A 24,224-nucleotide genomic window follows, 5' to 3' on the forward strand; every position below is an offset into this window, starting at 1 on the left:
CACCCTCCCCATACTTCACATCTTCCTCCATCAGCACCACAGCATGGGAGGCTTCCTTCATACTCCCCAGAGGCAAGAAGACAGGAGTAAGCACATTTTTCCTGGGGCTCTGCCATTCCTGGGATGTACGACCTTGTCAAGAACAGAAAACCACAACTTTAATGAACAGGTAGCAAGACCCAAAAGCCTCACAGCAACTACACTACAGACTCACTCTTTCTGGAACAATAAGCCCCTTTGGGTAGAGCCTCCTTGGCAAATGGAGAGTCTTTTTCTCTTAAGTCACTCTGGAATCCAGGGAAGAGGCTGGTTTTCCACAGCCTACAAATGCTGAGTTACAAACCTTGTCTTTCTGTAAGCAGGACCGATTCCTTTCCTCTTGGAAAAGACCCCTTTCTTTGTACAAGGCCCTGGGCTGCCACCGAAGGTCTCAGCCACAGAGGCTCATGGGAGCTAGGAGGTATTGGGATGGGGGGAGGGGAGGGTCTCTGTCTATGTATCTGAATGCCTCTGCATCTGTCCTCATTTCTGTCACTGTCACTCTATGTGTGTCTCTGAGTGAGCCTCAGTCTCTGTGTATGTTTCTGTTTCTTTCTGTGTTTTCTGGGTCTCTCTCCGTAACCGTTGGCTTCTCTCTGCATCTCTCTGACTCACCGCAAATGTGGGCATCCTGTTGTGGGTGTCTCCATCTCTCTGTCTGATCTTCTCTCTCTAGATCTATAGAGACCTGGACACAGAGGATTGGAAGACTTGCCTGCACATGTCCACATGTCTGGGTGGCTCTCTTACGACCCAGAGTCACCACGCCCCTCGGTGTCTCTGTACTTGTTTCCCCTGTGACTCCCGTCTCTCTGTTTCTACATCTCTGTCTCTCAGACATTACCTCAAAAGTGAATTAACTTCTGCATTATCCCTGAAGCCTCTCACAGGTGGTGTTTACGATAATTCCTTGATCTTTCAACACTAGGGAACGAGAGGGGCCACAGTAGGATGTGTGGGGATATTATTGATATCATGTCCTGGGGATGGGGAATTAGAGAGAGAAGAGAGGCAGCAGTCATGTAGAGCTGTGTAAATGCCCTCCTTTAAATACACTCAGGCTAACTTACAACCATTCTCAGACACGCCTCACTGTTTTATAGCGACAACAAAAATTTCAGGAATGCAAGAATTAGAAGTGTGAATGTAACTCCAACCATAGCTAGAGGAGAATAGATTGTATAAGAAGAATCCTTTCAATCAAGAAAAAAAACATTCATGGGCACCTGGGTGGCTCAGTCAGTTAAGTGTCTGACTTCAGCTCAGGTCATGATCCAGAGGTTCATGAGTTCGAGCCCCACATCGGGCTCTGTGCTGACAGCTCAGAGCCTGGAGCCTGCTTCAGATTCTGTGTCTCCCTCTCTCTCTGCCCCTTCCCCCTGCTCGCATTCTCTCTCTCTCCTTCTCTCTCTCTCTCTCTCTCAAAAATAAATAAACTTTAAAAAAAACAAAATTTAAAAAAAAGAAACATTAGAAAAAGAAAAAGAAAAAACATTCTTAATTACAATGTCACGAATTTGGGAACCCCTTCCTTTGCACTCACCTCCCAAGTTACGAGTATAGCTGGCTGTGTTAGCTTGGCCCTTTGGTGGGGTGACCAGAGAAATCAGTAGAAAGATTCTGTTGATGACAGAGGCATAATTGCATTTATCATTATTAGTCTGTTTTCAATTATCACAACTAGTCAAAGCACATAGAGAACTGTGACCCACAGCAATTTATTTCATCCCTTCACTCTAACCCCCTCCTTCTTTGTATTAGCACCGCGTACAACACAATAACAGGCCCGTGTGAGAGATCCCCCGGCTCCCACCTGGCCTGGCTCCCGGTCCTGAGGGGTCTCTAGTTTGGGAGGGAGATGGGGAGAAGGCAGCTGAGTGGCGTGGAGAGACAGAGCAACACTAGAACGCCTCCTAGCCCTCAAATAGCTTTTCTCAGCAGGCCTGCCGGAATCTTCCACGATACAGTCATCCTTTTATAATGTACCTGAGTCTAAAAGATCCTCATGTTTTAGGTAAATGTTGCTTAAGATGCATCAGCTCTCTGGTGAAATGATTACCGCATGAGCGTGGACTAACTCACCACACCGGATATCAAAAGAACACATTTCTTATCCTGAGTTTGGGGAGCTGGGACTGATGCCCCGCAGGCAGGTGTGACAGGGGAAAGAGTTCAGCCTGGCCTGTAGGAGATTGCTACACGGGGAGCAGAGGTCTGCAAAGCAGGAGAGAAGACAGACAATAAGCCCTACTTCCTCTGAGGAGGGCTGATAAAACCGACTTGGAACAGCCTACAGCTAGCGGGCAGGGGAAGGATTGTAAGACGTTAGGATAAATTTACCAGGTTCCTAGACCAGTGGTTCATAGCCTTGGCAGCTCTTCGGAATCACTGGGAAACTTTAAAACAAACCAAAAACAGTGACAGGCCCTACTCCCTGCTTTAAATTTTCTTGGACGTACGTGGTATTTTTTAAAAGTTCTCTAGATGTTTCTAAGGTGCAGCCAGCATTGAAAACCACTGACTCAAACAACCAACAAACTGGTAATAAAGTTCTGGGTATAATCCTGACTTGTATTTAAGTACAGACACAAAGAGAAGTGGGCCAGATGATCAGAGAGCAATTCACCCCTATGGTGGCTGAATGGATCAGTACTAGAAATGCATAAGGAAAGGAACAGTGACAGACTGGAAGTGACTGGAAGAGCCAAGCCTCTCCTGAGAGCAGGGGACAGACCCAGTGAGGTGGTAGGGGGATACTTATGCCAGGCAGACTGATCGGGGAGGCAAATATGTACAATGCTAGGTAGGGTCTCAGCATCGGCTACGTTAGAAACACCCGGGGAGCTTGTAAAACTCCCAGACACATCGCAGACCGATCCAATTAGAATCTTCAGGCGTGAGACTCAAGCAACATTTTTTGAAGCTTCCTAATTGATTCTGATCTTCGGGTCATGTTGAGAACCACTGCTTTGGGTAACTATTGACGTTTATTCTCAATAAAACTTAGCTTTTGAAAATTTCAGCTGGAAAAGATATAGAGAGGTCAACAATCTGCCAGGTTTGGAGACCAAGGACCAAGTTTAGGTAAGAGTAACAGGAAAGGAGACAGGAAAATGGAGGGAACAGAAAGGAGGGAAGATAAAAGGGGGCCTAAAGAGGAGAGAATAGAAAGGCAAAGGACATATGGGGGGCCAATGCTGCTACTCAGGGCCATGGGTACCAGGTCTACAGTGATGGGGCACCCCTCTCCATGCACATCTCCTGCAACCCAGTCCACGCAGGGCAGTATAGATCCCATCCGATGTTGGCATGGGAAACTCTAGATTGCCTCTTCTCTTGTGACTCGGTATGTTCCCTGGGCCAACACGGATCCCCTCGTGCTGCCATTTAAACATTTTTTAGTTCTTCCCTCACTCAGAAGAGCTGAGGGAGCGAACCTTTGCATAACAATACATGATGTCTACACTGTAGGAAGTGAACATCAAGGAGAGGGCTTGTGGGCTACTAAACTGTAGAGCCTTCTCCACAACACCGCTCAGCAGCCCCAAACCTTCTCTTACAATTCCGGTAACCATGGCAGTCACCCTTCTTGAAAATCAAGCTATGAGGAAGTTCTTTGTGGAGGGTCAGAATTTGTTTCCCTGGACTTTCACACTGTGGATGTGGTTCAACCGATTGGAGTCATGGAGAACGAACAGTCTATCACGGGCAGCTGAGATTTTCCCTTCTCTCATTTCCCTGCCTCATCACAGGCTTGCTCTCCCGTTGCATGGGTCGCGGTTTGTCCCTCCAGGCCCCCTCCCGACCCCCTGCCTGGCCACTCTCCTCTAAATGCATTTAAGTCTGCTTTCCTTTCTTTGGATGTGGTCCCACCACTCCGGAAAGAATCTGAACAGCTCAAAGAGGTGCTCCCTTGGCACTTCTGAAAAACCCATACCACAGAGCGTTAAGGTGCTTGGTTTATTAACAGTCCATACGCCAGAAATGCCAACACTGTTGTCATCTTGTCAAACGTCTAAATGCAATAATGCACATGAAGGCTTTACCTCTGAGATTCTGGAGATCCATTTTGCAGAAGTTACTCGACCCTTTAAAGCTTCTCTTATCTGGATAGAGAACAAAAGGGGTTAATAATTTAAAAATTACGAGAGGCCATCACACGTGCCGGGGCCTGGCGAACACTCTGGCAAGGGAGGGCGTTACCAGCTGGGTCCTGTCGATGGGTCATGGAGGGATCAGGAACTTGGAGGAGTGGTTCGGGAAAAGGTGGAGAGAGGGGGAAGCACAAGGAAGATGAGGCTGGCACAGGACACTCGTACTCAGGGGCCTTCAACATGAACCCAGTGACTAAGAAACACATTTTGCCACGGGTTAGAACAATCTTTGACTTAGCACTGGGAGTAGTTTTTTTTGCAGCCCTTGAATAGTTGAACATTTCCCATAGCTGCCAGTTATGTAAACCCTGCTTTCTAGAGGTCGATCCAAAGCTAAAAAAAAAAAAAAAAAGAATCCTATGCAACATGGCAACAGCCCACGGAATGGAGAATAATAAGAATAATAAATAACAATTCTGTTTTGTTTTTTAAATATATATTAAATAGATTTAACATACATATAAATATGAAAGGTAAATCTATTTAATATATATTCAATACTATATAATATATGATGATATATTCTTTATTAATACTAATGTCATATATAATATAAATTAATAGAATATTAATATAGCATATTAGTGTAAAATATATTTTGTTTCTTTAATTGTATTTTATTGTATATTTATATTTTGTCTTGAAAAAGCACTTTAAAGTCCTTTTCACACCTGCCATCTCATTTTATCCAAAAAACAGTCCTGTCAACTAGGTACTATTATTTCCATTTTATAACCGAGGATATTAAGTTCAGGAGATGAAGGGACACCCAAAGTCAGTTGACTGCTGAGAAGAGCCAAGACTTGAGTTCATGTCTCCTGACTCCAGACCAACCTGTCATTTTCCCTCAATCTCTCTGGCTGAATGCAGGCAGTGTCTTCTTGTTTTTACTCTATCTTCCCTTCTGCTTTACAAAATGCTACTCATCTTCCAAGGCCTTATAGTTCTGTCTTGACAGTTAATGGATGCCAAAGTCCTCCAGCTCAGAGTGACTTCACCCTTTGCAGAAAATGTGATATTCTTTGCCACACACAGGCTCTGGAGAGGAAGGAGCACCCCCCGGGGTTTGGGGGTGTGCCCTCAAGGGTCCATGGGGATATGAGAAGACATACTGGAGGTTCTCTTTACAATTCTTTCTTTTTATGTTTCACAGTGTGCAAAATACATACTTTGTAAATTAATAATGAACGCAGCTGGGGACACATGCTCACTGTTTTTTACTGATGTAAAAATTTGACTACTGGCATATACAGCTTTGTATCAATTAATCATGTATGGTCCTGTGACATCTTTGAGTCTTTACCTATTATAATTTTAAATATAAGAGGTTTTGATCTTGATAGAAAGTTGTAGGTCTTAGAGTTCTTTGCACATCTCATAACACCTGGTAAATCAGTAAGTAAAAATGTTGCTGCTGATGCTTTGACAACAATACTAGTTGTGGTATTATGGTTAATAAAAAAAAAAAAAAACACAATCATACAGTATGCAACTGTGTACCACCTTAAATGCTTTGTGTGTTTTTTCACTTGCAAAATCACATTGGTTCTCTACCTCATCTAGCAGAAGAGGCAGGAAAATCATCATTATCTCTGCATTCTGTTTAGGGGATCTGGGTTCCTGAGAGCAAAGGACTCCCCAGTGTCTCAGAGATAGTACAAAGAAAGACTGAAACACTAATACTCTGCCACCTCTAAATAATTTTTGTTAGGTTGATATGGTATCCCCATAACAAAATGAAAGGACCGGTGTGAATTGCCCCTTTCACAAACCCCAGACATTAACTTAATAATAGAATAGCATAGATAAAAAATTAATTCATTAACCGCCCCTGCAGGGAAAGTGTTTGCATCTACATTTGAGAGGGTGGCTTGCTTTTCTCACTCCAGGAGGCAGGGGGTGAAAGAGGGTGATCTTAGAAGGCTGGGTAACCATTTGATATTTTATTCATGTTTAGTCTTTATGTGTTTTCACCACTCACCACCTATACACACTCATCCGTATTTGGGAAATTCCCTTCTCTGGGTCCACCGCTCTATAAAGTAGAACTCACTGTCCCAACTTCCCTTGCAGCTAAGATGCAGCCATGTGACCTGGACTCAGCCAATCAGACATGTCAGTGCAAAGAAGCAGGTGCCAGGGGGCCCCAACAGGCAGGGTGAAGGTGACCTCCAAGACAACAGTAGCAGCAATTCTAGCTTACCATCTGCTACCTGACCTTGGCCTGGCAAGCTGTGCTATCTGGGCCCAGGAAAATGAGGAGGAACATTGGTTCCATGCTATGGATGGGGAACTGTGCCTGGGATGTAGCCTCCAAGGCTCTAAGCCAGAGGGACATCCCCAAAGATGATACTGTAAGATTTCATGAGTCCTCTTTCTGCTTCAACTTGTTAGAGTGGGTTTCTGTAGAGATCATGGGCAAGTTTAACCACTCTGAGTCTCAGTTTCCTCATCCATAAAATGGAATATAAGAATACCCAAGATTGTTTTAAGGATTAGAGGTAATGCACATAAAATGCTCAGCTCTGTAAGAGTTTGTAAGATAGATATTACTTCCATCATAAAAAAGAGTGATGCCCTGTTTGAGTGTGTGCACAAATGACTGAAGTCAAAGATGCTCAGTAAGGGGTCTTTCCAAGTGAGGATTCCAGGGCCAAATACAGTTAATGCAAGAGGAGGAGGAGAAGGAGGAAGAAAATGGGGTGGGGGGGGGGGAAGAAGAAGAAGAAGAAGAAGAAGAAGAAGAAGAAGAAAAAGGAGGAGGAGGAGGAGGGGGAGGAGGAGGGGGGGGGAGGAGGATTTACAATACCTTTGGATCCAGGATTGTTCCAAACACCAAGATGAAGAAGCCCTGAGAAAGACAGAAGAGGAAAGAAAAGCCATTTACAATAATAATAATAATAATAATAATAAATATTGGTATTTATCAGTCCTTTTCTAGTTTAAAAAACAAACGAAATAAAAACAATTTATTAAATCTTTGACTCTGTTAAGGCCACACGACCTGGGTTCATACACTCAATGAATATTCATTGAGCCTCTTCCACGTGCCAGCCACTGTTCTTGATACTTGGGATACGTCACTAAACCCAACACACCAAGGTCTGTGATTCATACAAGAAGATTATGGGGATTTCTTTTTAGGTAGGGCAAACTAAAAGCATTTAGCATTGACCAGGAGCTCGCCAGAACGTATATCTCACTAGAACACAGTCTGAGCAAGACTCAGAGGAGATGTTAGGCCATGGACAGCAGTTTTGCAGTCCTTGGACAAACTATAATGAAAGAAACTTCCACACAAAAAAAGCAAAGCAGCTATGCTCAGCTTCTCTTAACACTCTCAACTTCCTTCCCCCATCCACAACCAAAGAAAATTATAAAACTTGAAAAGAAAAATCAAGTACAGGGGTGCCTGGGTGGCTCAGTCAGTTAAGCGTCCCATTCTTGATTTCAGCTCAGGTCATGATCTCACGGTTCGTGAGTTCAAACCCTGCATCAGGCTCTGTGCTGACAGTGCAGAGCCTGCTTGGGATTCTTTCTCTCCCTCTTTCTCTGCCCCTCCCCTGCTTTCTCTCTCTCTCTCTCTCTCTCTCTCTCTCTCTCTCAAAATAAATAAGTAAACCAAAAAAAAAAAAAAAAATTAAGGAAAAGTCAAGTACATGGGCCCTAAGACATAAAACAGATTGAGCTTCTAAGCACATAACAGGTGCTCAGAAACAGGTGCTCCAAATATGACATAGAGGGAATTATAGCTCTCATATCCCTTACCATCCATTCAAAAAGAGACCCCATTAAAGTCAAAAGGAGGCTGTTCCTCTATCATTACAGTCCATTTGAATTGGCACAGAACCCCCCTGGAAGAAGGAAGAAAAAGTATTCATCCCATTTTTCAGACAAGTAGAAAGAAACTCAGAGATTCAACTTTCAAAATGTAACAGATAGCAACATTCATTAGATAGTTTCTCCTGAAGGCGTGGTTACTTGAGTCCTGGCCCACCTGAGAGGAGAAGTGAGATAATGACTTTGATTAGCAAGGCATCCCTCTGTTAAGCTGCTTTGATCTCATAATTGAATGTGAACCCTTAGCTAAGCAGATGCCTATGAGGACACATGGGTTTAATATAAGTGGTGCCATAAAGATGTTGCAACTCAGTAACAGCAATATCAAACCCACTGCTACCTCTATTTGTAAAAGCTTAGCTGACAGGTGGAGGATTTCACAGGGACCAGTGCTGACCACGAAGCTCATCCAATCCCCAAACATACTAAATCCACCTCTCCATTCAGCCAGTCCAGCAAGCACTCCAAAGCTTGGAGACCTTCTATCAGATTGCTTTTCTGTGTGACACTCGTAGCCTATAAGGTAACTATTGAAATCTGTCGTGTCTACCAAGAAAATTTCATCACTAGCACGGTCATATAGGTGACAAAGCATCATTCGTATAAAGATGCCTGGAACAAATACAACCAGGTCTGGTTTGGGTACCGGGAATACATTTTAAATCAGAATCTCCATGAATTTTGCCCAGGAGTTAAAATTTTAAAATATCTAGGAACTGTACATTTAGCCTGTTTCTTCCAAAACATGCATTCCTTTGGCTAAAGGACTAAGAGGAATTTCTCTCCTTGTTAGATTTTCAATTTCTTGAGGCTAAACCAATTATATTCACATCTGCAACATTTAGCATAATGCTTGACACACAATAAGTACTCAGTAAATGTGTGTTTCTATTTGTGTGTGTGCATCTATATCTGTGTTTGTGTGTGTTTAACTGCTTTATTGTGCAATCTGAATTTGTACACTCATAAATATGTAACAGGAACATATTCCAGTAGGATCACTTTTTATTGGTCCCACCTTGGGAAAAGTTACATGAAATGTCATTCAGAAAATTTGGATAGATTATTAGTCAAAGGTTTAGTATCTGATTGATAAAATACACTGGTAGTAGCTTCTTTGCATTTCTTTTAGTAGATAAAGCTTAATTTGAGCAGATAAATGTGAAGGTGTTCTCCCATGTTTTAAAATACATGCTTTACTGCTATGGAAGGAATGTTCATATCCTCTCTGCCAAAATGTATATGCTAAATCCTAATGCCCAAAGTGGAGACATGCATTTGGAAGGTAATTAGGTCACAAGGGTGGGGCCCTCATGAAAGGGATTAGTGCACTTACAAAAGAGACCCCAGAAAGTTCCCTTGCCCCTTCTGCTATGTGATGTTCTAGCAAGAAGATGGTATCGATCTATGAGGCAGGAAGCAAGCTCTCTCCAAACACCACATTTGTATGTGCCTTGATCTTGGACTTCCCAGCCTCCAGAACTGTGAGAAATAAATTTCTGTTGTTTGTAAGCCACCCAATCTACGGTATTTTTGTTACAGCAGCTCAAATGAACTGAGACATTTATTTTCTCTAGCCACAACAGCTATGAGGGGGTCCCCACGGCTTACCCAACCTACTGTTACTGCTATGGAAGGCATACGAAAGGAACTGTATTTACAGTTGTATTCAGTAAATACAAGAGAGGATACCAACCAGAAGTTGTGGATTACAAGTGAGCAGTCATATCAGCAATTGACTACATAATAATTATGATTATGGGGATGATTGAGCTTTAAAACCAATGGAGGTGCTCACATGGGGCTAGGACCAGGAAAGCTTCAGAAGAGTCTTTCTCCTACATCTTCTGGACCTCTCAGCGTGTTTAGGAGTCTCTGTCCCCTCTCTGCTCTATCAGCCCAGCTGCCCCTCATCTTGGCTCTTCCTAGGACTCTGCTTGTCCTGCTTCCTTCTGCTCCCTTCATTGTGTCTCCCACCTCAACAGATCTGTGGCTCTCTTTTCTCTCCTCCAACACTGGGCATCCTCAGGATGCCCTGGTCCACGGGTCTGGTAAATAGCAATAACCAGCTCTCCTAATTTGAAGCACTTACCAGTCTCCATTTAAATACTCCCACCTTGGCTGATTTAAGTCTAGCAACATGACATCACTGAAGATGGAGTTAGAAAGGGATGGACACATCATGATACAGGGTTTTCACCGTACAGATACAGTAGATGCAAATACCCTCACAAACATAGTAAAATGTAAACAAATAATTAGGAAGTAATGCATTTGGAGGATGTAGGACCTTAAACAGAGCCGTTGTTTTATTTAATTAAAAGTTTATACATTTAATTTCTAATGATGTCCCTTTGCAAAATTCCTAAAAATAGAAGTCATTTCTCTTGAGCCAGGACAAACCAGCTCCAGCACACTGGTGCCTAATGCCTACCAGTCCTCGTGCCCAGGGTCTACCCTTCACCCACACCCTGCCCTCAGCTTCTCACCTCCATCAGTACTGGCATTTGGATGAGCTCCATCCCCCTTGCCAGGAGTCAAGACAGAAACTGAGTTGAAATTACAAGTTGATCCTGTCATGACAGGTAAAGGAACTCATGGCACCGAAATACAAGTGCTCTGAGCCTAGTCCCAACAAAAATCACAGTAAAGATCTGCGCCCCCAACACTGGGTGACAAGGAAAGGGAAATGTTGAGGAGTAGATACATCAACTCCTTAAGAGTTCCTGACAAATAGCCATGGGATATACTGAACAGAAATTTAAGAACACTAAGTTGTTCTCCCAGCCCTATCCATGACTAGCCACAGAAACATGGATAAGAGCTATACAAAAATTATAGGATACTATTCATACTTTCTATAGAAATGCATAAAAACAGAGATCCCAAAGACAAGGAACCATTATTATCATTATTATTAGCTTTGTTCTCCAAGGCATCAAAATGCTTATTATAAAATGAAATCACTGGGGCCCCTGGGTGGCTCAGTCGGTTTAAGTGTCTGACTTAGGCTCAGATCATGATCTCATGGTTCGTGGGTTCAAGCCCTGCGTTGGGCTCTGTGCTGACAGCTCAGAGCCTGGACCTTGCTTCAGATTCTGTGTCTCCCTCTCTCTCTCTACCCCTCCCCCACTTGCACTCTGTGTCTCCCTCTCTCTCTGTTTCTCTTAAAAATAAACATTAAAAAAATTTTTCAGGGGCACCTGGGTGGCTCAGTTGGTTAAGCGTCTCACTTCAGCTCAGGTCATAATCTCACAGCTCATGATTTCAAGCCCCGCATCAGGCCCTGTGCTGACAGCTCAGAGCCTGGACCCTGCTTCAGATTCTGTGTCTCCTTCTCTCTCTGCCCCTAACCCACTCGCATTCTGTCTCTGTCTCTCTCAAAAATAAATAAACATAAAAAAAATTTTTTTAAATAAAAATAAAAAAATTTTTAATGAAATTGTTTATACACAAATCTTAAAAGAGAAAAAGGAGAAAATATTTGACCCAAAATCTCTATTATCTATTAGGTAAAACATTTATTTCCAAATAAGCATACACTCAGAAGAAAGGATTATTTTAAAGGTCTTTAGAAAGATAAAAGCTTTCTTATCAACTAGTTCCTCTCTACATATTTAACATTCAGTGTAATAAATTTTGGCTCCTTGGTACCCTGTGACAGAAAAAAAAAATGAAAAAAATTCAGTCAAGTAGAGGATTATTGAATACGGCATACTATCCTGTCATATTTCTACATGGTAACCTGGTAAGATGCTACAATGTATCTTTAAGTGAAAAAGTAAGGTGCATAATAATGTATATTTTAACCCCTATATTATGTGAAAATATATTTGTATATAAGCATAAAAAATTTGGCAAAGATACCCGTGAAGCTGTGAACATTGCTTAATTCATAGAGGTGAGAGAGGAGAAGAGAAGCCATCTTTAATATCACTCTGTATGACTTGCCTCATTACAATAAGATGGTTTCCAATGGGAACCAGAAATTCTAAATGGAAAGAAATGCCATGAATGTGCACATTTTAATACCTCCAGTTAGGTACCTAGATTTGGGGGAAGTAGTGGTATTTAGTTTCTGAACAGTAGCAGCTCAGCCTACTGTAGTGCTATTCATGATCTTTAGGTCATTTTTGAACTTGATGCTTTCCACCCACTGTTTTATTTCAGTATTTCAGGCAGGCAGTGGTTAATACCCATTTTATAAGAGAGAAAAATATGGCTCAGAAAAGTTAATCAAATACCTCAAAAGAACGTTATATATCAGTAAATGAGAGAGTCAAGATTTGCATCCAGGCCTTTCTGGGGAAAAAGAGTTTATTTCCTCACTTAATATTCTATTCCAAATCTATTGTCTTTTATAAAGAAATATGATTCTATGGGGCTCCTGGGTGGCTCAGTCGGTTGACTTTCCAACTCTTGGTTTTGCTCAGGCCATGATCTTCCGGTTCATGAGTTTGAGTCCCACATCAAGCTCTGCACTGACAATGCGGAGCCTGCTTGGGATTCTCTCTCTCTCTCTCTCTCTCTCTCTCTCTCTCTCTCCCTCTCTCTGCCTCTCCCCTGCTCATGCTCACTCTCTCTCAAAATAAATAAATAAATTTTTAAAAAAGACAGAAATAAAGAAATATGATTCCAAAAGCTCCCAATCACAAAACTTCTTCCTGAATTCTCTCACTTAGTACTTGGTCAGTAGCATCTAGACTTACCTGGAATGCATTGAGCACAGAGAAGATAATGTGGAAGGCAAGGTTGCTGTCATCAATGACCATGGCTATTCCAAATCCCCAGGTCAGTCCCAGCAGCGGTGTGAGGATGGCGATGTTCTTACTGATTCTCACAATGGCTCTCACCTCCTGGAACATGGAACTGCCAATGGCGGGTCGCTGGGTCTTGACAATCACGAGTGTGACTGTGACCAGGTTCACTACCACAATGGCCAGAGCTGGGACCACAAAGGCCAAGAGAGCCTTGGTCATGTCCCAGTTGAGCCAGCAGGCCTCAGGCCGTAGGTAGCCTTTGCCGGGCTCGGTGGCAGCAACTGTGATAGCAGCAATGACCAAGGGGCACCCGTAGCCGATTGAAAAGAGAGCTGCCACCAGGACCGACTTGGGCAGTGTATGGAAGACAATCAGGATTCCATAGAGGATAAGGAGTGCTTTGGCAAGCATCCAGAAAAACACAGAAAGGTAAAAGAAATGAACAAAAAATGTTGCTGCCACACACCCACTGTGATGTGTCACTGGACTGCTGAGAAAGGAAGCCACAACGAACCACACATCAGCCATCAGCAAGGTGGCCGCAACATTAGCGATGCATATATGGCGTAAGTACGAGATCTCTGTCTTTGTCACTTGGCCCCAGACCAAGGCCTCAATGGACAAGCAAAGGATCAAGCTGCAAATAGAAATGCCCAGGCCTATGTACGTGATATAAGTCAGGATCGGGCTCTCCAAGATGTGGGGTGACATAAGAATGGAAAAAGAGGTAAACAACTTGCTTGGCCTACATTTGCAAACAGCTTGCTGGGAGTTTTCTTGAATTATTTGACAGGCCTGCTGATCCCATCTGCTCTCCAAGGAGTGCCAGCCAACACACTGTGTCCTCTTCTCCTCTGACTTGTTGATCTTTTCAAAAATCAGTGAGATTCTTTTAAGTTCCTTGGGCAAAATGACAGATAAGACAAGCCCATTCACTGTGACGTTTTCCAAAAAACTGGCTTTTAAGATGGCCCCAAGAGTTGGAAATGCAATGCTGATGGCCTGAGAAGGAGCAGGCACCTTCCGAAGTTCATCTCTACTGATCAACACCTGCCCAGTGATCTCACTGCTGGTGTCATTAACTCTCATTGAAAAACTGAAATTCTTCCCAGTGTTGTCTGGGGATATGGCAGTGCCCATAGTATGAATGAAGACATCTGATATGTCAATCGGATATTTATTTATAAATAGCTTTCTGGCAAAGGAGTTGACTGAGTGTAGCAGGACACAGCTGCTATTTCTGTCCGGGATGAAGGTCCAGTTTGAGATGCTTTTGCTGTTAAGAATGTGGTTGGCCATGATGCTGTAACTCTGCCAAGGAAGAACCAGCATTAGTACTGAGCTGCTCTGGGCATCTGCCAGAACAGTCAAGAGTCACTCGCATAAAGTGTGGTCCTCCATCCAACAGCATAGACGTCCCCTGGGAACTTCTTAGAAATAGGCACTCTCAGGGCCCACCCTAGACCCGATGAGTCATAATCAGCATCGTAATGAGATCCCCAGGGTACCCACACACCACCAAAATGTGAGCTGAGGGATAGAGCAAGGAGTGAGTTGCCCTCGTGTCACATAGGCAACGTCTCCCTGTGAGGCAGCCAGGTGGGCAGCTCACGGACATCATCGGTCCCACTTCACATCTTGGTGAAGCCAGCAACTCGCTTACCCTGCTCAGCGTACCCATCATGTAATTAACATCTATTAAATCCCAACTGTGTGCAAGACCCTGTGCAGGAACATAGCGAATTGACAAGTAGCCGCAGAGGCTGAACCTGCTTTTTGTCCTCTGCCTCAAAGATCAAAAATAAGGGGTGTCTGGGTGGTACAGTCAGTTAAGCAGCCGACTCTGGATTTTGGCTCAGGTCATGATCTCACAGTTTGTGAGATTGAGCTCCACGTCAAGCTTTATGCTGACAGCACAGAGCCTGCTTGGGATTCTCTCTCTTCCTCTCTCTGCCCTTTCCCCACTTGCACTCTCTCTCTCAATAGATGATAGATAGATAGATAGATAGATAGATAGATAAAACTTTTAAAAAACACATTATTGAAAAGAAAGGAAAGGAAAGGAAAGGAGGAAGGAAAGGAAAGGAAAGGAAAGGAAAGGAAAGGAAAGGAAAGGAAAAGAAAGGAGGAAGGAAAGGAAAGGAAAGGAAAGGAAAGGAAAGGAAAGGAAAGGAAAGGAAAGGAGGAAGGAAAGGAAAGGAAAGGAGGAAGGAAAGGAAAGGAGGAAGGAAAGGAAAGGAAAGGAAAAAGGAAAGGAAAGGAAGAAGGAAAGGAAAGGAAGAAGGAAAGGAAAGGAAAGGAAAGGAAAGGAAAGGAAAGGAAAGGAAAAAAGGAAAGGAAAGGAAAGGAAGAAGGAAAGGAAAGGAAAGGAAAGGAAGAAGGAAAGGAAAGGAAAGGAAGGGAAGGGAAGGGAAGGGAAGGGAAGGGAAGAAAAAAGAAAGGAAAGGAAAGGAAAGGAAAGGAAAGGAAAGGAAACAAGTCCAATTCCATTTCACACTTCTGCAGCACATGTGTATGGCTGTTTTCTTTGCATTCAGTCATTTTCTATTTTAGCAATCTGTTCTTCTGACTCAAAAATAAAAGTAAGAAAAGTCTCTGCAAGAACCAGAATGGTTCTTAGAGGTCTCCAGTAGCTAAAATACACATTGGAAAGCTTATTCCATATCTGATCCAGTACCCAATAAGTGCTGTCTCTAAATGCTTACTGATGGAGCATGTTCACTTTTCTATGTCTTTTGTTCCTTGTTCAGTGAACATTTATTGTGCATTTATTGAACCCTTATTGTTATGCTACGCATTACAGATACTGATGTGAAAGAGGTGGTCCTCGGACCCCAAAAGCCCACCGAATATTCCAATCAACCTGCATTCCTTTCCACTGAGGTATCATTCTGCCAAATCAAGGCTACTCACCTTCATCTTCGCCACGTCAACATCTGTCAATAACACCGTGGATATGTTGTGTAAGAGCTGCACAATGACAGCGATGTTTCCCGGGATCCGGGGAGACTGCCGAATGTTCCTGATTACACAGGACAAATCCTTCGGACACGTTTGCATCAGCCTGTCTGTGATGGTCTCAGGCTTTCTGGCATACTCATCTACTTTTGTATTTCCTCCTAGTGGTTGGATCGAGTATAAATTTGTCTAAGAAATGGCAAAAAGAAAGTTTTGATTATGTTACTTTTGTTTTGAAAATAAAAGCACCTTTACTAAAACTGAGGACAGCCTTATCACACAATTGTGTATCGCAGCGTGTTTTTCAATTTCACATCTTCAAAGTCACATCTGCTGTGGAATAACTTGCCCAATACCAAGGCACACGGACAGAAAATGAAAGTCCCTTGCCAGCTGCCTGCTCCTTAATCCCCTCCCTCCAGAGAGTAAATGTTATCTTTAGCATACCACTTCAGACCCCTTCTGTGTCTCTATATCGTATAGATGTCCTGTGCACGTAGATACATTTCTAGTGTCATTTAAGCTTATTTTTACTACTCCTGAGGGGCAGAGCATGAGGCACGAGCGTATTTTAAAAAACGGAAATTCTGAACTAGATTTAGATGAATCAACTGACACCAAGACAAAAGAATGACTGAAAATAATGATCAACAGTATCTCCTACAGATTCAGGCTCTGGGGCCCACACTTCTGTGTAGGAGTGGCAAACACAGCCCCCGACTGGCTGCCTGTTTTTTGTAAATAAAGTTTTATTGGGACCCAGTCTGCTCATTTGTTTAAGTATTGTCTATGGCGGCTTTCATGCCACAACGGCAGGGTCAAATACTCGCAATAGAGACCCCATGACCCACAAGGACTAAAATATTAACTGTCTGGCCCTTGACATAAAAAAAAAAGAAAAACAAAAAACTGCCAGCCCTTACTTCAAAGGACCCCTTTCCGGCCTCCTCTAGCCTGGCCCTTCACAAGACAAAAAGTCTGCATGGGCCTAGAGGATACGCCTACTCAGAACTCATGTCCCTGCATCTAGACACTCAAAGTCCCTGCTTAGCAACCCCAAGTCCACTTCCAGGGCCTGCATGGCCCTCCATCCAACAGCATAGACATCCCCTGGGAACTTCTTAGAAATGCTACCAAGGATGGACCAAGCCACCGGGGTGCTAGCCACTAGGCCCAACAGGTGGCACAGGGACCTCTGTTTCCAGGGTTATGAACAGGTGGCCTTGGCTTTCCACCACCCTACAGGTGCAGGACGGAATCTTGGATGAAAGGTCAGCAGAATATATTCTACTTAGTGGTCTGTAAGCTTGATTGAAAGCATTTAGATATTAAAGTGTGTGGTACGTGGCTTTCTGTGAGTATCTTTGCAAAGGTCCCTCAAATTAGGGGTGGGCCGGTGACAGACACCCTGGAGAGGGCAGCCTTTGAAGTCTGCTCAGGGACTTCAGGTGCAGAATCCATTGGCACTCCCCGTGGCCACATGCAAACCACTGAAGGGGGATGTTCCTAGATGCTAAAGCATTGGCTCCTCTGAAGGAATCAGGAGCTGAACTTCAGAAAAGGTAAAGCCTCTAGGAGAAAAAGAGTACAAAAGGGACACCTGGGTGGCTCAGTCTATTAAGGGTCCGACTTCAGCTCAGGTCTGATCTCACCATTTGTGAGTTTGAGCCCCGGGTCGGGCTCTGTGCTGACGGCTCAGAGCCTGGAGCCTGCTTTGGATTCTGTGTCTCCCTCTGTCTCTCTCTCTCCCTCTCTCAAAAATAAATAAACATTAAAAAAATTTTAAAAAACAAGAAAGAAGAGGAGTAAATGAAACACAAAGAGAACAAAAAGTATTTGTCCTGATTTTATCAAACATGTGATTTTTTTAAATGTGTAATTACTTAAGTATATATGGAAATGTGCTCATTTGTTTGATGACGAAGTCCTTCCCTTTAGGTCAGCTTGCTTCTCATGCTTTACTCAGCACAGAAATCACCTGAGGTGATTGATACCATGAAAATTCAGATTCAACAGATCTGGGATGGGGTCTGAATTCTGCATATCTAAAAGTTCTCAGGGTTGCCCGTGCTTCTGGTCAGCGAAAGCTATGTTAAATATCACAGCTCCGTATTAAAAAGCTAAAAGCTGGGGTGCCTGGTGGCTCAGTCGGTTAAGCATCCGACTTCGGCTCAGGTCATGATCTCACGGTTCGTGAATTCGAGCCCCACATCGGGCTCTGCACTCACAGTGCAGAGCCTGCTTGGGATTCTCTCTCCCTCTCTATCTTTCCCCTTCCCACTTGCGTTTTCTCTATCTCAACATAAATAAATAAAAATATTTTAAAAAGCTATGAGCAAAGATGGAGAAGTAGGCCATGATCCTTCCAGAAAGCCCTTCTAGCTCTGACCTCAGGATCAGGTTTCTTTGTGTCATGAAGCGTGTGGGAGACCAGAGCACAAACTTTTAGATGCCCACAGTTAGGATCTCCCTCCTTGTGCAGGGAGAGAAGATGAGCGTGTGTTTATGTATTCACGTACAAACACACTCGCCTACCAGCCCTGCCTTGTGCTCTCCCTCTCTCTTATTGACCATGCAATGCATTGCTAATGTGGGGACTCCACTCTGTGTGCGAGAGAAAGGATATTACCTCAAAGATGTTGAAGGCATTAAGAGTCTGACAGGTTTCAGTGATCTTGTGCCATTTCTTCTGCCTGCATAAGAACCCCATATTTCCCTGCGAGTCTGGAGGGCAAGGTTGACTGCAGTGGGAATTGTCCACACAGACACCATCGCATACGCCTGGGGAAATAAAAGGTATCAGCATCAGATGGAGAGGCTGGGGCTCTGGGCTGCACGGGCCAATCACCAAGACGTCAGCACAGTGAGGGCACGTAAACCCTGCGGACATCGGGTGTGTTTTCTTTGCAAAGTGGGGGGAGATGGAAATAGATCAGTGATTGTCATATTATTTCGGTGGCAAACAGCCATTGCTTCCAACAAAACATTATCCAGAACTCACACATATAAAGCAGATAAAAGTGGAACTATCCCAGTTGAAGTGAGAAGCAAGAGCCCGTGTTCAGTTCACTAGGTCTGTCACACTCCACAGGAACCCGCTGGACACGTCCTGTAACCCCTCCAGCTTCCCAGAACACAGTATGGAAGCCACTGCGCTCGATGTTCTTGGAGAAAGCTCCCAGCTCCGGAATGAGCATGTTATCAACGAATTCTCACAGACCTGTTCCTAGCCACTGCTCCCATCTGAGTTGGCTCAATTGAAAGAGTTTATGGCAAAGAACTCTCAGGCCAGGATGCAGCAGAAGGTGCTGAGAGGAGAGGGGAGCAGGGGTCAAAAGTACAATTTAATAGGAGAAAGATAAACAATCCACATGCCAGCCATCCAGGCATCCCGTCTGCCATGCCAATAAACAGAGGGCTGAGCCTGGCTATTACAATAATAAACATAAAAACTTCCATTTGATTACTAACCGCTGCCGACATACCTTGTGGCCTGGGAGACATCTCCTTGCTTTTGTTAGCAACCTAGAAAGGGAAAATCAAAATTCACATGAAAATTAATTATTGATATGCCAGCCCAATGATTCATTCTAGTCACAGACTAACAGCCACATCGGACTCAGCTCTGATGCCAAGATGCCTCCAAAAGCTGAGACCATGAAGTAAGTCCCCAATGGCCCCATTCCTCATCAGCCTGGATGGCTTTCTCTCCCACTGCTACTCAGCAGGAGCAGTCTGGCAAGAAGGATCAACATTCTATCCAAGAAATGCACCAGGAGCAGAGGTGAGCTTACGTGGAGATTAATGAAGGTTAGGCTGTAGAATTCCTTGTGTGTATGGGCCCCTTCCAAGCACTGAGAGAGGGTTTAGCAATGTGTTCACATGATCGTGTATTTTATTAAAATTTCAAAAGCAAAATAGCTTAACCACCATCTGTTCAGACCATTATTTTTTGCCACTTCACCTTTCCTTACTTCACACTCTCCCTCATTCTGGATAGCACTAGAGAATCTAGAGAAGTAGAAGTTGAGTTGGGGATACATCTAGTTTGAATTTAATAGCATATATTTATGTAATTTGCAGTCATCAGCACATTACAAGGAGGACATCAACATATAAGTGGTATTTACTTTAAGAGTAGTTACAATCAGTCACAGAACAAGAAAATTCTAAGTGTTCTGGACACTTTGCAGGTCATATATGAAGGAAACCCGTTAGATGTTTTCCCAAAGCTGGCAGAAGTCTTACATATTTACATGGCGTTACTAATAATGAAACGAGAAGCTGAAAGATATTCTTCTAAACTAGCAATAATAAAAAACAAATTGAATCAGCAATGCTAGAGTGAAAACTGAATAATTTTTCTATTTTCTCTCTAGAAAAAAATATTACAAAATTATTGGCATGCAAGTATGCAGCTAAAAATGTAGAGACAAAAATGTGGGCAGTTCATTAATTAAAATATTGCTATTTTACTGGATTTATTACTGAATAATGCTGAGTAATTACCGAATCTAATTCTCTTCGGCATTTCTAAATTTGAAATTTGTTGCAATTACTTTCCTAAGTAGATTCTCACTTTACCCTCAATCTTGTATTTGTTATTTTGTATTCTTTTTCTTAAAAAAAATGTTTTTAATTTTATTTTGAGAGAGAGGGCGGGAGGGGCAGAGACAGACAGACAGACAGAGAGAAAAATCCCAAGCCGACTCCACACTGTCAGCACACAGCCAGACTCAGGGCTCAATCTCACAAACTGTGAGATCATGACGTGAGACGAAATCAAGAGTCAAACACTTAACCAACTGAGCCATCCAGGAACCCCTGTATTCTTCTCCTTTTACAGAAGTCTCTTCACATCTGGCTTCCCCCTATCCTGAGCGTTTCCCACCCCTCCTTATTAAAAACCTTTCTCTAGCCCACCCATTCATCAGACTAGACCCCTCACTGAGCAGCAGTATCATATTGTGGTCGAAGGGTATACTCTTGGATCAGACCGCCTGGGTCCAAATCCCAACACCTCTACTTGAGACCTTGAAAAAGTTCCTCTCTCTGGGCCTCAGGGTCCTCATCGATAAAGTAGGGCGAGAATGATACTATTAGAATTGTGTGATACCTCAGAGCACTTTAATGAAGAATAAATGAGATCAGCTATGGAAAACACTTAGAATGGGGCCTGGAATATCGTAAGTGGTATTTAAGATTTAGCTCCTGTTACTATTCTCTGAATATGAACTTACTATCTATTACATACAAAGCTCAAGTTCATCCCTTCCAAGAAGTCTTTCCAGTTTTAAATGGTACATCCTTCCCTCTCTGTCTCCTGTAGGATTTGTTGTCTACACCACTATACCTCTCATTCAATGCTTCACATATACTCACCTTCCTGCTTTTTACTCTCTAATCATTTTTATATATGCATATTATCTCCTCATTTAAATTGTATGTTCCTTAAGAACATGGATTTTGTATTGTGTTTTTTATACCCCCCTAAAATGCTAGTTCTGTGTCTTGTACATATATGTGTATATACATATTAGCTTGTATGTATATACTGACATACATGTGCGTGTGTGTGTACGCGGGGAGAGAGAGAGAGAGAGACTGAAACTTCCTGTGTTTGTACCAGAAGTTTGCTCTCTAGTGGCTGGGGAGACCCATGGTCCAATTCTCCAACTTGCATTCCAAGATCTAAACCACTAGGGAAGGAATTAGAAATTTAGTGACTCAACGGTGTGACTAACATGTAGAGGTCATGTCCCTCTCTCCTTCACTATATTGTTTCTCTCTGTGTTATCAAGAAGCAAGCCTGACACTTCCATTTTCTCTACCAAATAAGAATTTAAGAGAACCTGAATTGAGCATTTAGGGTCTGTCTAAAGTGAAGGGTATCACTGCGGACTCGTGAGTTACAATATCCTTCAAAGCACTGAGGCAAGCTGACTTCCCATTTTATGGTCTACAGATTCTAGCCTTATTTCACACCTGGGAGACTCAAAGCCTTTGACCCCAACAAAAATAATAAAATGGCATTTTTTTTTTTAGTTTTGAAAGACCTTCTTATTTTATAAATAAAGAAAGCGCATCTTTGATAGATGAGGTGATTTACACAAAACCATGCAGGGGGCTCCTCTTAGAGTTGGAACTAGAACCCAGCTCTTCTCAATCCTACAACACTGTTCTTTCCACCAAGCCATCCCATATGCATGTGGAGAGAGCAGAGGAGGATGTAGGGTGTAGGGAGGTGATGCTCTAAACTCATCCTGAGAGGGTCATGGTCTCTAATACACCACAATAAAGCACTTAAAAGTGAAATTCCAGGAGCGCTTGGCTGGCTTGGTCAGTGGAGTGTGCAACTGTTGATTCCAAGGTTGTAAGTCCGAGCCCCACATTGGGTGTAGAAATTACTTAATAAAGCCTTTTAAAAAAAAAAAAAAAGTGAACGACTCCAGATAATACTTGGCCCATTATACAGACTCCAGTGAAGTCACATTATATTGATCACATATGTGGGCAGAAGACCGTGGCATGCTATTTACAAAGAATTCTAGAAATTCTACCTTCTTAAGTGAAAGATCTGATTTACTTCTTCCCAGTGAATTTGCCAAAGCACATCCATATGTGACTCCTGGTCATTTCATTTCTAGGGTGGCATCCTATATGAGCCACTTGAGCTTCAGATGTCCTCAATCTTCAGGAGCGCCTGGGTGGCTCAGGCGGTTGAGCGTCCAGCTCTTGATTTCAGCTCAGGTCATGAACCCAGAGTCATGGGATTGAGCCCCGTGTTGGGCTTCTCTCTCCCTCTCTCTCTCTTTCAATACCTCTGCCCCTCTTCTCCACTAGTGCTCTCTCTATCTACAAAAAGAAAAAAAAAAAAGGTCTACAATCTTCAACATAACAGTAGGAAAAAGACCCTTTGAAAACCTGTAATCTGCTCAACTGAAAACCTGCCTGAGTGCGTAGACAGGTCAGGAGAGGGGTAGCACTCAGAAACTCAGCATCCAGCAACTTCTAAATTGAGAGGAAAAGGATGGAATGCTCATAACTTGATCCCCAAGAACCAAGAAGACAAAGTCAAACTCCCAGGCTCTGCCTACTCTTTAAGTTCTGCCTTGTGGGAAAATATGGATGAGGAAATGAAGAAGGGGAAGAGAACCAAACTGTGGGGTCGGGATGTCTTCTGAAAGAGGTCTTTCAGAAAGAGTCTTTAGCCTCTCCCAGAAGCCAGACACCAGTTCAGTGCTGGGGAAAAGGGAAGTCATGGAGAAAATTCCCATCCAGTGGCACACCACTCAGAAGATAAAGTAAATATCATTTGGAAATTCCCAGAAAGAATTTCCAAAGTCATTCTTTCCTAAGGAGGCTTTCGCTAAGAAGGCACTTATTAAAATGGAAAGAACAGGAAACAGAATCTGAAGAAACCGGGGCCCTGGCCTTGGTCCTGTGGCTGGGTAGATATGGAACCTCAAGAAAATCACATTCCACACCATGGGCCTCAGTTTCCCTATCTGAATGTAAGAGATGGAACTCCTGTCCAGAACTTGTAGTCCAATAATAATACACTGTTCCTAAGAAGGTCTAAGTAGTCTTAGTCCTTCTCTCCCTCTCTCAATCGCTCAATGATTCTCCACACCTAATTTGAAGTAAGTAACTGTTAAGGACATTAAAATGACTTATGGTATGAGTGAAAATATTCTAGAGAGAGTCATAAGGCTCACTGCCCCACAAAACTTACAAATAGTACATTGCTACAAACCTTACCCCAGTTAAACCTTGATTAACCATTGGCTGTCAGAGTTCCTCATTTCTCCTTCCGGCCCATCCACTGTGTTCACTCTCACGATTCTCATTCTGGGTGGTACAATGCCTCATTGAGCCAGACCATTCCTAGGGCCTGCCCACTAAATGCCATTAAGTATCTCCCAGTCATTGTGACATCCCTCACCGCCCCCACACTTTCAAGTGCCTCTACGGAAGTAGCACTGTCCAGTGGTGAGCAATGAAAAGTCATCACCGTCAAAGGATATGAAAAAAAAAAAAAAAAAGAGCTTATCACCCTTAAATCATTTGAGCCTCATTGCATCTCGGAAACTTGTAGAAAAAAATCAAAAGAAAAATAGTCTGAGGCTATTAGCTAAAACAGGTTTTGGTTACCCATAGCTGTAAGTTCTTCTGGCTGGACCACTATCTTCTCCCTACACTTGAGCACAGATAACTACGAGCTGCCTGACAGATGGGTTTTCGTTTCCATTTGCTCTCTCCCTACCGGTTCCTTCTCCCACCTCCCTTTGCTTACCTGGCGTAATGTCCTGCAGGATTCTGTGGGCAAAAGGAACACTAAGCAGTAGAGCAAAAGCATGTGAGTCATCGTCTTCCACACTGCTGCCTTTCTTGCTTCTATAAAAATAAATGAAAAAGCAAAGTGTCTCCAATCTGAAGCTTTCAAAGTCTCTCACTGCAGTCAGCCCGTAAG

The 24,224-nt window shown here is 43.1% G+C and overlaps 1 protein-coding gene across 1 annotated transcript; it reads right to left on the reverse strand.

Moving 5' to 3' along the window:
* Window positions 1–1,611: 1,611 nt before the first annotated feature.
* On the reverse strand, window positions 1,612–24,119 carry ADGRF2 (adhesion G protein-coupled receptor F2). The gene is made up of 8 exons (XM_047101275.1): window positions 24,048–24,119; window positions 19,237–19,276; window positions 18,381–18,532; window positions 15,707–15,940; window positions 12,743–14,104; window positions 7,003–7,044; window positions 4,086–4,145; window positions 1,612–1,659 (listed from the first exon to the last, which is right to left on the reverse strand). The coding sequence occupies exons 1-8, from the start codon at window positions 24,117–24,119 to the stop codon at window positions 1,612–1,614; spliced, it is 2,010 nt and encodes a 669-aa protein (XP_046957231.1).
* Between the last annotated feature and the right edge of the window lie 105 nt (window positions 24,120–24,224).

The sequence above is a fragment of the Lynx rufus genome, unplaced genomic scaffold, assembly GCF_022079265.1.
Source record: "Lynx rufus isolate CCGP_SWC_20201006 ecotype Redwood Valley unplaced genomic scaffold, mLynRuf1.p SCAF_6, whole genome shotgun sequence".
NCBI lineage: Eukaryota > Metazoa > Chordata > Mammalia > Carnivora > Felidae > Lynx > Lynx rufus.